This window comes from Epinephelus fuscoguttatus, linkage group LG1 (genome assembly GCF_011397635.1).
Source record: "Epinephelus fuscoguttatus linkage group LG1, E.fuscoguttatus.final_Chr_v1".
Classification (NCBI taxonomy): domain Eukaryota; kingdom Metazoa; phylum Chordata; class Actinopteri; order Perciformes; family Serranidae; genus Epinephelus; species Epinephelus fuscoguttatus.
In genome coordinates, this window is record NC_064752.1 from 37,483,209 (window position 1) to 37,496,066 (window position 12,858).

Consider the following 12,858-nt stretch of genomic DNA (forward strand, 5'->3'; position numbering starts at 1 on the left):
GTGTCTACATACTTTGAAACTCAAAACAACACTCTCAGAACTTTATCTGTATTTATCCATATAATTAGTACCAAATTATGTTGGTCTTCTCAGGAAATGATGTTGATGTACCCAGTCTCTGCATGGTGGGCTTGTCATACATGTGTTACAGCATGCAGCTCCTACACTGAGATAACAGATTATAATCTATAAAGTCAGACAAAGTGTGTGCTAATGAGCAGGGGCATCCGGAGCGTCCTCCCTGTGTTGCAGGAGCATTGCAGGGAGGTTGCGCGGAGGTTCCTCTCCTCCTCAGGGAGGTGAGGGAGCTGTCCGGTGCTGAGGGGGGAAGATGAGCTCAGCGCGCGCCGGGGGGCAGGTAACGTCAGCAGTCGGCCGGAGCTGGGAAAGACTATACATACACACCCACCAAGTGTTTATCGCCGCTTAATCACTGATACACACCGACACACATTAATAATGGGCAGCTAATCAGCTCTGTGTGACTCAGCTGCGCTTCTTTATTCCGATTCATGAGTGCCTCGGCAGCATCCCGCGCCCTCCGCTTGGCTTGAAATGGGATGATATGGGATTTTTCATGTCGACGAAGATCGGAGGGATTCTTGCGTTTGCCTTGGGTAAGATATCTCGAGCTGCTCCGTGGGTTTTATTTTGGGCTGCGAGCCACTTTGGATGGTTTGACAGAAAAAAACTGCCTTCCACCTTCTTTCTTATCTCCCTGCATCAGAAATGTCACGCTATGATTGTAATCTTTATTTATCTCCATCACTGATGCATGACGAGACCTGCACGGTGGCCAACAGCTTGTAGAACACCCATCGACGATAGATACTGCTGGATGTCTATACTTAGATGATAGTGTGCAAGCTTTTGGACACGCAAGATCCAAAAATAAAAACCCACAAATTGATTTATTCTTCTCAGGTGCCACTTTTACTAATATTAAGTGCTTTCACTGTGCGTATTTTGCATTGTCCTGTTGGGAAATATTAAATTATGGACATGTTTAAGCATTTAAATTGCAAATAGCTCTGGAGAGAGTGCTGCACCCCATGTGGAAGGAATGCAGAGGTCTGGACTATTATCTGCCAACATCTGTTTCACAGCCCACCGCCCACTGACATCTGTGTGAAGTTAAGTTCAGATGACATGATTGCAGGATCTTGAGATTCCCAAATTAATATTAAAACACGTGCATGTATTTATTAAGCAACAAAATCACACACGTTTTGAATTAAATATTGTGTTTTTGTGGGAAAAGTTAAGCTGCATTTGAAGTAGGGAGGTGGTAGAGAAGGAGGAATCACACTGAGACTGCTTCACACACAAGAAAAATACCACATATAACAAATATATTATAATAACTTGTAATAAAATCTGGTCAAATGAGCCACCCTGTGTCTGTTTTGCAGTATTCCTGCCCCTGATGGTGTCAGGAGACTCAGATGCAGACGTGAAGTGTGAGAACATTTATAAGGACTTTTCTGATTGCGTCCTGGAGCTGGGAGAGAGCATGGACAACTATCAGGAGAACGTGACCAGCGAGAGGGGAGTGGCAGCTGTGTGCAGGTGATAATAACTTTATCAGTCAGTAAGGGAATGTGTGAACAATATGCAGCATCCATGTGTGCACATGGGGCATCCCCCAGTAGAGTGCGTGTGTTTTTATTTAAGCTGATTAAATCACTTTTAACCAGCGAAGGAGAGAAGTGAAAGACAAACTCAGCTGTGATGGGTTGGAATATAAAACTATGTACAGCTCTGTGCACAGAATTGTGTTTCAGTTCAATTTGAATGTAATAGTGCATGATTTAGTGAATGATTACAGACAGATACAGTATGAAGTCTGTATCTCTTGACACAATACTGGAGAGAAAGAGAGCAGATGCCCTGATCTCAGAGGGAGAATAGAGAAATGAATGGTGCTGAGACACTGAGCCATTGTACTAAATAATTTATGACTTTGCTGCAGCAGTAATGAAATTCTGGGGACGTTTTTTGTCATTGTTACCGAACGCACATTACAACCCGAGCACAGTATATTGAAGACAAAGATTTACACATGAGCCTTCCGCTGAAAATTGCCCTCTTGCAATATCATCTGTGATATTGTTTCACTCTCTGATGCAGTTGCCATGGTAATTAAAGCTCAGTTTGACTTACTTGAAGCCACCGTAGCCGCCTGAGTGATAGATTACTGGCAAGTGAATTAATCCACAACAGCCAGTGCACGTCTGCGTGCTGTAGCCGGGATGAATTCTGAGCGAAATGGCAGACGCAGCGTTGATCTGATGATCCTTTGTTTGCCACAGCCACTGGGAAGCTTTCCACACATGTGCCCTCACGGCGCTGTCCGACTGTCAGAAGGAAGTCAGCTCCATCTGGGAAACTCTGAGGCAGGACTCCAGGAAGATTCGCTTCCAGGGGAGTCTGTTCGACCTGTGCAGCCCCAGCTCCTCGCCAAGCATAAGTTCACCTCTTGCTGCCCTTACCCTGCCACTGATAGGCGTGTTGATCGTGGCTGGGCCCAACTGGTACCCTGTATAGATGGGGGTGAGGTGGATGGGAGGGGTGATGAGGAGAGCCTCAAATCCCCCCTGGGTTCAGTCCTGCTGAGTTCAAACTTAAAGCCAAGGATTTAAGAGAGTGTTTTAATAAGGATTATTTTGACACAGAGCCACGGAGGTCTGTGGTTAAGCCAATCAATATTTGCTGTGGTGAATAATGTTTGAAATCTCTTCAAACACTTCAGCTTGATCCTCCCTTATGTCCAGAAACTGATAGAGCACTTGAGAAAATTACATTTTAGCTAGCTGATCAGTCCAGGCTGACTACAACAAACACTTAAAGTATTCAAGGGATTTCAGATACAGTGTGAGCAGATCAGTCAGACACCTGTGGCTCTGGGTTACCAATACACAAGGAGTGGACACAATATCATGAACACCTGTACAATCTAATGCAATGAGTATGTTATTCATGTACACTATCATGTTGTATTTTGTGGATTTAAGTCTGAGGTCATTTTTAAAGCAGTATTTGTGGAGTTGTGCTGGTTTTCATTATATTCTAACACAGAAAGATGTTGATGTTTTTGTGTCCACTCCCTGTACCATGTGTTGTATGGTTTTATCATGATAATTAAAGGAATAGTTCAACATTTTGGGAGGTAGCTAAGGAGGTCTATACCACTCTCATGCCTGTACTCTAAATGCTAATTTATAGTCCCTTTATATACGAAAATAGATCTGTTCCTTTCAAACATTCTGACCATTAATGCCCACATACTTCCATGTGTCCTTTATGTCAGCATTGATACATTCACTAGATGGCACCAGAGAGCAGAGTCAAACGTTTTTGACAACAAGGACCACAGCAACAGGGGAAGAGGTCGTAACAGTACACCTTTGAACGGAGGAATTCCTTTCACAATATTACCGATTCATTTCATTCTGCCATTTTTAAAATATCTTCATCGTGTCCTATGATCATGCACAAATATGGACCAAAAAAGCACAGGATATGGCTGGAAGGCTCTGTCCATATCTGTATGCGTTTCTAACGCTGAGCATAAATGAGCCAATAATATGAAGCTACTGCCTGCAGCCAGCTAGCTTAGCACATATCTTGTTCGGCTGCTTCCATCCAAGAAATTTCTGTCCATCCATCCTTTTTCGGCGGCTTGTCCAAAGCCGGGTTGTGGGGCAGGAGGCCACACAAAGCACCCCAGACATCCAGCTCATCCTGGGGGATCCTGAGGCGGTCCCAGGTCAGACAAGATATGTAATCCCTCCTGGTGTTCTGGGTCTGCCCCGGGTCCTCCTGTCAGTGAAACGTGCCCAGATCACCTCCAATGGAAGGTGTCCAGGTGGCATCTTGATCAGATGCCCATACCGCCTCAACTGACCCCCTTTCAACACGAAGGAGCAGTGGCTCTACTCCGAGCTCCCACCAAGAAATCCAAGAAATAGTTTGACACGTAACTCCCAATGACTATGTATAAAGATAGGTGGCAAAAACATCTCGATCCCCTGCTGGTGGCTAGCTGCAGTACAGGCCATAAACCCAGCCCCCTCCATGTTAGCGGATTCTTGAACCAAAAACATGTTTGGTGAGGTCACAGTGACCTTTGACCACCAAATTTCTTATCTGTTTATTCTGCAGTCCAAGTGAGGCAAATTTGAAAAAAATCCTTCAAGGTGTTGTTGAGATAGTGTGTCCACAAAAATGAAACCAATGCAAGGTCACAGTGACCTTGACTTTTGACCACCAAAATCTAATCAGTTAATTGTTGACTGCTGGTGGATGTTTGTGCCACATTTACGGAAATTCCCTTGAGGTGTTCTTGAGATATTATGTTCCTAAGAATGGGACAGACAGACAGACAACCTGTGAACATAATGCCTCCAGCTATGACTATCGCTGGCACGGAGGCATAAAAATTCGTAGCTGGGACATTTTGCTTCATTTTTGTGTAGTGGGAGGAAGTGGAGAGGCATTGTCCATCATTATATACAGTCTGTGGTCTCTCTGCTTAAAACCACAACTTTAATATTTACACTTTTGTAAGGATTAAACATATAAAATGTTAATTCGTGAGACTTAGATGTACTCAGCCAGCTGTTTCCCCGTTTCCTTTTGTTTTAGCTAAGCTAAGCTAATCGACTCCTTGCTGTAGCTTTATATTTAGTACAGACATGTGAATGGTATCGATTGTTGCATGTGCTATTCTCCATAAGTGGAACTATTCTTTTAATTAAGAGCTATGTTAGACACCAAAACACAGATTTTAATCTCCAGTGAGTTTGTATAAATACGGCCAAGCCATCGTGATGTAATTAGCTGTCACTTTGCAAGGAAACATTTAAAGGAGCATTTCACCAAAAACAACAGCAATCTCTCAGCAAATCTTTGCTCTCAGTCATTACAAAACTATTTGAATAATTTGTTAATTTATTGATCAGCAAAAGGACCAAAGGACTGAACCAGATATTAATCTGACAGATTAATAACACTGAAGCTAGCGACTAATCAACATTCAGATGTGCTATGGGTGAAATGCCCCTTTAATCTGTTTCTAAGTGTAGTAAATGTTTGTGTAAGTGACAATCAGGCCACTTGTATAAAACTTTTTACCCCCTATTCCCCTCCAACACTTCAGCCCACTGTGGCTGATGTTGCACGGCTGCTATAAAGACACCAAAAACAGACATCTTGACACGACATCACATGTTCACCTCTCCTCCCTCTCGCTCTCTCAGAGCCTCGCCCCATGCTTTGGTTCAGTCTTAATGCTCGATCAAACTTCTGACCTGTTTGTGTAAAAAGAAAAGTGTGAATGTTCAGTGTTGTTTCACTAATTCCTGCTCAACCTTGTGTGAAAATGCTCTCTAGCAAAATATTACTCAAACTTTCATTTTAAGTATTGCATAAGGAAAGTATGTCAAAGAGGAATCTGTATATAATGCAGCCTGAGGTATAATAAAATTATATTTTAATGCCAGAGTACTCATACACAGTATTTATTTAACTTTTAAACACCTAAAATAAATCTTGAATTTAAGTCAAATTATAAGCAATAGAAAAAAAGCAGCTTATTTTTTTAAATATCCATATACAATCGCTTTTCTATCTATAATATTCTAATTAAAGATCAATCTATTAAAGCATTGCATAATTATGGTATTACGCGAAATAAATTCCAAACTGTGCTGCTCCCTTTGTTTGTTTCATGCTTTTAATCGATTGCATTTTGAGAAACTTTGGCTTGATTTGAAGGTTCAAGAGCAGCCAAGACTGACTGTAGTGAATCTCAACAGAAATAAATTTATGTGTATTACAGTTTTTAGAAATATAACTGGCATCATTACAGCTCATCTTACATGTTTAGCCAATAAACCGTGTGAGGTATCACCAATTGTAATTGTCTTTTTATCACTATGAAATGAGGTGATATTCCTGCTCATAAATCTGATGTTTTTGCTGTTACTGCAGCGGTCCCCTAGATTCAGAGCAAAATTAATGAGTGAAAGCATCGATTTGTTTTGTCTGTTTTCCGAATCTGTGTCAACATTTGCATATTTCCTTTAACTCTGATGGTCCTCGCAGACATTATCAAAACATGGACGATCTCCTGAATATTTCCCGTCATCCCTTTGATCCTAAATGCATGATAATTTGTGACAGTGCTTCAAGAATAATCTGTTGATTTTACCTTGGACAACATGTACATCGATCTGTGCATGAAGTTAGGCTGTATATCTCCTCAGTGTTTCAGCATTCCCTTTTATGCAGATTCATTACCCACCCACCTCCGCCTCCCTTAGCATGTTTGTTCTAGTTGTTTCTATTTATTTCACGTCTCACGAGTGCTAGCATTATGTCATCCATTGTGTGTCTGGTGGTGCGAATACAAAAGCAAGTTGTGATGTCCTCAAAGCATGAGCAATACGTATGGTCACTTAAAGAGAGGACTGTTATCCTTTTTGTATGCTGTTGAAGAAAGCATGAAAATGATTGTGTTATCATAAAGCATTAGACCATAACAAATGAACCCTGATGACAGTTAAAACATGGAAAGAACCTCTGAATGTAAAACAAGTTCAGTATCCATGTGGGTTTTTTCAGTTTACTGATAGAAAAGCACACTATTTACAAGACTGTATAAAGCAATATATGGCAAAGTAATGTGTTTGTAATAATAAAGCACCATGTTTAAAACAAACAGTGTGTGTGTGCATCACCATCTGCAAAATAACGGATAGCAAAGATCTGGAAACACAAGGTGATGGAACAGCAGAGCCTTTAATCGATGCAGTAAGTCCTCTGCTGTATAACTCTTTTACTATAATAGAGAATAGAGTTTCTGTTTTTAGCCCTCCCTGAAGCAAAGTGTTGGTAATGAGCACCGCAACCAGTGTTTTTCAACTCGTTAGTGCTCTCCCATCTGCTCCTTTCCACCTGGACACTTCCAGAAGAGGCAGTGGTTGGAGAAAATGAGGGATCAGGGCCCAGGGTGGAAAACTTTCAGAGATCTAAAGACACGCTCGTGGTGTGCCCCTCATTAGAAGACCTATCCTTGACATCTGAAGCGGAACGGCCAATTATTTTCTCACCTGCAGTTTCCGCACTGAGATTTACATGTTTCCATATGAGCTGCTAGTGTTTTATTAAACAGCATATGCACAAAAGCACTGGCATTGTACCATAACTCACTGATGCTGGTGCCAACACCCCCCTTTTTTTTTTTTTAAACCTTCACAGAGGAGAAAAAAATATGTACACCTTGTCTGTGATGTTTCTGCACTAGAAACAAGTCAGAGAATTTAATCACATGAATAGGTCCATCTCTCGCGCTCTTTGTATTTAAATACATTATAAAAACTATGTTAAAGAATACAAAGGTGGCATTGCATGTGGAAACTCTCAGAGCAACTGTAGCGGGAAATAATCAAATCATAGGTGACACTGGTTTAGACAGAGTACCCATGGGCTTGAACGTAACTTAAAGGAACAGTTCAATATTTTGGGATATACACTTATTCACTGTCTTGCTGAGAGACAAGAGGACCGATACCACTCATGTTTGTGCGGTAAATATAAAGCTCAAGCTAGCGACCAGTTAGCTTAGCTTACCGTAAAGAGTGGAAATGGGGGAAACAGCTAGTCTGGCTTTGTCCAAAGCACCTCTACAGCTCATTAATGCATTAAATCTTGCGTACTCTGTAAGGTAAACCGAAGAGACGTTGCGGATACCAACTGGACTCCAAGAGGTCTCAGGTCTCTGCACCCAGCCAAGATATAGCTAAGCATGTAACTCCAGTAAAACCACAACTTCTCATTCTTACCCTTTAGTTTTAATCAGATCAGACATAACGTGTTAATTCGTGAGGTGCTGGGTTTAATTTCGTCACCTCTGGACAACAGGTTAGCTTTTCATGAGTTTCCAGTCTAAGCTAAGCAAACTGCTTGCTGGATGAAGCTTCATATTTAATGGACAGACATGAGCGTGGTATTGATCTAACTCTCAGCAAGAAAGCAAATAAGTGTATTTCCCATAATGTACAACTACAGTGGAGCAGGAATGAATCATAAATCCCAGAAATGAGTTAGCATTTTACCCTTCTCTCAGAGTCAGTGGGTTTTTGGTTAGATGCCTAAAATAAGGTCTGTGCTTAACACAAGAGAGTTCAATGTTTTGTTCTACAATATAAAATATATCAGTAAAAATCTCATTTGTGAATTATTAAGCTTCTACGCATCTTAAAAAAGATAGTTGCTAACAAATGGCTAAATGACACTACAGAACGTCATCATGCTGAGCACAGTTTTACAGCCTCGTTGTGGTGGCATGCAATTGTAGTGTAATTTGTTTGTAGCCTAACGTTAGCTTTTTACTTCTGGTGATTGCGTTTACTCTTCAAAATTAGGTGGGGGGCAGATGTTAATTTGTGAAGATTATCTTGCTGAACCAAACATGTAAGTATCATAAATGTTTACTTGCCACAGAGCTTACTTTCTGCACTGAACTGATAAAAAAAACATTGACTTTTTCATGAGGAAACCAGGGCAATGCTAACCGGCATGTTGGCCTACAAATTAACATCATCTGTGCAGCACTATTGTACAACTTTAACAACTCACCCTCTACATAATGATGTGCTTACAATAAACTTAAGAAACCTAAATTCAAACCTACGCACTGCATATTCCACACCATCAGAGCTGCAAAGGTTGATCTTACAGTCACCGCACAGAATAAAAAGATACAAGTGTTACAGGATCTGTAATAATGTAAAAATACGCAGTTGATTTAGACATGGTTTTAAAAGCCACCGCTGAGTGACAAAGCTGACAATCTTCCAGAAACCATCAGTGCTGCACATTTTAGTACTTGTCACATCACGTCCCCACAAACAGTAATAGTGTTTTCAGAAACACAGACACAGTCTGCTGTCAGAACACAGCTGGTGGCTGACAAACTCTCCCCAAAGTGGCCACTGAGTCTGCATAATACATCATAACATAAAGAAACGGAAACAAATAACATTAGCTGTGCAAAATGCTGTACAAGCTTGACAACAGAGGCCTAAACCGAGCACTGTGAGGCTGAAAGTAGAAACGTAATCCAGGAAGGTAAAAATAAGCCTGATTTCATATATGTGACTGTGTGTTGAGATTATAAAGGATTCCTACATTTGGATTGACACAATGATTGAGTATTTTGTCAGGGAACTATAGTCTACCTGTTTGAACACTGAACTTAATACACAACATTTAACTTTTAGATGCAACTGTAAGAACACATAATAGAAGATGCAACAGTTGACTCTGAACATTGGCATCTCTAAATTGCAGTAAGATGTGACTGGAACATTCAAATTTTAAAACCTTAATATCCTGTAACATGATCATGTTTGTTTGCCAACCCAGCCAGCCTGTAACTATATCAACACAAAGAGAGGGGAAAATGTTGCTGTTGTTGCTCTCCTGCTGCCTTTTAGGACCATTTGTATCTGCTCTGAAGTTTCAATTCAAATGAAGACATGCACAAGCCTGAAAAAAAGAAGAATTACCCCAAAACTTAAAAGTAGGAAATTGTATGTCCTTGCTTATGTTCTTAACATGAACACAAAAATGCAATTATGAAGAATAAAATGTACAGGTTCAGAGAAAGGTGTAAACTGACGCCTGCTTTTATCAGCAAGAAAACATGTATCTTAATATGCTACAGAATTAATACTGCCCCACATTAAACAGACAGCTATGAATAAATAGATCAGTTCATCTGATGTGTCACTTGAAGAGGAGATGGATGGCAATCCAACATCTACGCTGATGGAGGTTTATGCTCCATTTCTTTTGCAAGCAGTGAAAAAAAACCTTCTCTGAGCGAGTTCATCAGGGGTTAAACGTCCGCAGACTTTGAGTCTGGTGTCGGCAACAATTCACAGGTTAGATTTGGGTCCAGTATTGACTGGAATGGCCCTGAGCTCAGTCCGCATGCACAAGTACTCTCCGATTACAGCCATCAATGCCATGCAGGCTACATTGACGAGCCACCAGGACAGGGCCACTGGAAGATGAGCATTATAGATCCAGCAGCCAATCATATGAAAGAAGTGCACAGTAACTGTGAAGTCCAGGCACTGCTTCCCTCGGCGGATGAAGAACCACAGGCCCAGGGCGCTGCAGGAACAAAGACACAGAAAAGTTATGCTATTACTCAGCCATGCTCATTTATGTTATATTAACCCTGCAAAGTTATAAATGTTCGAGTCTTACCATGTACCAAATCTGGAGAAATCATCTTTTATTTTTATGTATGTAAATAAATATATTTTCTAACTGTGTTTAGTCCTACTGGTGGAAATCAATCAGTTGTGACAATGTGAACAAATCTGTTTGTTGTCTGTCTGTTATTTTATCATGAGATGCTTGAACAACAGCATTTTGATAGAAGGTGTAAAGAGCTCTCGTTTCTTTCAATATACAGAGAAAATACTGAAGACATTACATACCAGGTGAGAGAGTTCAAGATGAATGCCATCATTGAGAGCCTGCCCTGCATTGTTGCAAACCCAAGGACCTGCCAGAGCAGAGCAAAGATTTAACTACCACTTCAGGAGTCTACAAATGTACCACAAACATGTATCACAAAACTGGCAGAGATCTACTAACTTACCTCATAGCTGAAGATCTGGTCCAGTGACCGACTACTCTGCACCAGACTGTCCACTCCTGCTAACCACAGGCCCAAGAAGCTGTAGTAGATGCACTGCATCAACACAATCTGACTCACGATGAGGACCGGGTCCCAGATGTAGCTACGGAAGTGACTGGCCATTATGGACTGATATTACATGTACAGGCCCAAACAATGTTAACAGCTGGCCCTGACTGTTACCACCTTGGCCATCCAGTGTGACCTGCACGTGATCTCAAAATCTGAAAAACAGAAAGTCACATTAAATGAAAAGCGTTACATATTTTACATCTTGAGTTTGGAATATAAGCCCAACTGCTTCATTACGCTAAAACAAGACAATAACTGTAGGATCATGGCGACTTCAGTGACAATACAGCCAGCTGCATTGCTGTAAAGTACCTTATGAACGGTTGTCCCATTATCTTAACAGGTGGAATGAGAAGTATAGGCTAAAATCAAAAGAAACACACATGAGCTCTATTTTATTAGAAAAAGCAGAAAATGCTATAACAGCTTTTAGTTTGTATTATTGTGTGACACTTCAGGCATTTTGTTCTTGGCTTATTTACTTTGTAAAGAGCACGTGATTAGTTTAAGCAGTACAAACAGTCCTTATTTGCTTTCCCCATACAGAGTTAACTACAACTTATCATTGTCTACAGGTCAGCTATGTTATCAGTACAATCTTGTCCCTTTTATCTTTAATATAAACTCTAAACCTTAAATTGAAGCTGGGCAACAAAGAGAAAATCAGATAGTGTGATGTTTTTGACCAAATACCTCAATAACAATATTGCAACAGGTGCTTTCACAAATTATTTTACACACTGAGATTTTTGATAATCATCAGTAAATGTGGATATAATGACTAAGTGGGTAAAGGTGAATAAACAGCTCAGTCTGGTGAGTTCAGTATATTACATCAATTTACTGTAATGGAGCCTTTCAAACCAAGAAAAGAAAACACTTACAATATTACGATATCCGAAATCTAAGACCATATCTAGTCTCATATCCCCATGTCAACACAATATTGATATAACGCCCACTCCTACCTTGAATACAGCTAACAAGTACAATTTTTAAATTGTAGGAGGCAGTAATTGAGCTGAACTTTTATTGCCAAACCAATATTGGGTATTTGAAGCTCATACTGATATCAATATTTGAGAGTTTATAGAGCCTGACAACAATTTATTGGGCATTTTTACACAACAGCAAAATATACACAACAATCTGTAATCAGTAATGGGGACATTGTTCTAAAATTACGTCAAGCCTTATTTGGCATTACTGTACTGCAATTTCTAGTTACCTAACGACCGAGATAGAGCATTAAATGGATACCGATTTACATCATTTGAGCCAATATCATTTTTATCAGGCTGGCTCTATTTAATATATTTATTTGGAAGAGGACTGTGATGTCAAATTACCGTAAACAGACAACAGAAAAGCTATAATTAATTAAACCAAGAGCATGGGTTAATGCAAACATCAACCTCTGTATAGGAGCATCTGCTTATGGTCTCAATAACGCTACATGTGATTATACAGGCAAGTGGAGGGTACTGTCGATGTCCGTGAAATACACACGGGTGTATCCAACCTTGACTGTGTCACGTATGCTCACATTAAAGTCAGGAGCAGGCTAACGGAGCACGAAGCTAGCTGTCCTACCCACCAACACAAACTCAACGATTAGACAATGCTAACGTTACCTTTTACGTTAACCAAGTACAGCCTGTTAGCGCCGTTTGGTGGGTGAATTAACCACCCAAAACCAGCTGTGACGTTCAGTAAAAGAACAGATAGAAAAGTCAAGTGAACACAGACATTTAACCGTGGGTGGAAACAACACAAACACTGAAGTCTCGTCGTCTAACGGTACACGACAGATGACCAACAAGTTACACCATGTTAGCATGGCTGTTTTCTTCAGCAGCAGCGGGGAACCAGTTTCAACCAAACATACAGACAGCTGATACAGACCTGAGTACTGGACTACAAAGGTTTCAGGTGCCGCGTTAACGATAATCCATCCAGTTTCTTACTGTTTTTTAGATTCTACAGATAATAAACTGGGCCTAGTAATCGTTTAGCTGTGCCTGGTTAACAACACGGAAGTCACGGCGGTGGATCCGGAAAGA

General features: G+C 40.6%; 2 protein-coding genes across 3 annotated transcripts; one reads left to right on the plus strand and one right to left on the minus strand.

The window, feature by feature from the left end:
- Positions 1 to 240: 240 nt before the first annotated feature.
- Positions 241 to 7,129, plus strand: LOC125891968 (neuritin-like). Its single transcript, XM_049581607.1, has 3 exons — positions 241 to 617; positions 1,413 to 1,569; positions 2,313 to 7,129. The coding sequence occupies exons 1-3, from the start codon at positions 566 to 568 to the stop codon at positions 2,545 to 2,547; spliced, it is 444 nt and encodes a 147-aa protein (XP_049437564.1). The 5' UTR covers positions 241 to 565; the 3' UTR covers positions 2,548 to 7,129.
- A 2,548-nt stretch (positions 7,130 to 9,677) lies between these two features.
- Positions 9,678 to 12,840, minus strand: sys1 (SYS1 golgi trafficking protein). 2 transcript variants are annotated; one of them, XM_049581594.1, is made up of 5 exons: positions 12,701 to 12,840; positions 11,108 to 11,157; positions 10,685 to 10,947; positions 10,521 to 10,588; positions 9,678 to 10,188 (listed from the first exon to the last, which is right to left on the minus strand). In XM_049581594.1, the coding sequence occupies exons 3-5, from the start codon at positions 10,844 to 10,846 to the stop codon at positions 9,948 to 9,950; spliced, it is 471 nt and encodes a 156-aa protein (XP_049437551.1). In that variant the 5' UTR covers positions 10,847 to 10,947; positions 11,108 to 11,157; positions 12,701 to 12,840; the 3' UTR covers positions 9,678 to 9,947. The 2 variants fall into 2 exon arrangements, with proteins under 2 accessions (XP_049437551.1, XP_049437543.1); XM_049581586.1 differs by lacking the exon at positions 11,108 to 11,157.
- Between the last annotated feature and the right edge of the window lie 18 nt (positions 12,841 to 12,858).

Coding starts and splice junctions, on each gene's coding strand:
- LOC125891968 (XM_049581607.1), top strand. CDS start 566: ATGGGATTTTTCATGTCGACGAAGATCGGAGGGATTCTTGCGTTTGCC. Junction 618..1,412: donor GATTCTTGCGTTTGCCTTGG/GTAAGATATCTC, acceptor TCTGTTTTGCAG/TATTCCTGCCCCTGATGGTG. Junction 1,570..2,312: donor GGAGTGGCAGCTGTGTGCAG/GTGATAATAACT, acceptor TGTTTGCCACAG/CCACTGGGAAGCTTTCCACA.
- sys1 (XM_049581586.1), bottom strand. CDS start 10,846: ATGGCCAGTCACTTCCGTAGCTACATCTGGGACCCGGTCCTCATCGTG. Junction 10,589..10,684: donor ACCAGATCTTCAGCTATGAG/GTAAGTTAGTAG, acceptor CTGCTCTGGCAG/GTCCTTGGGTTTGCAACAAT. Junction 10,189..10,520: donor ATCTTGAACTCTCTCACCTG/GTATGTAATGTC, acceptor TTGTTCCTGCAG/CGCCCTGGGCCTGTGGTTCT.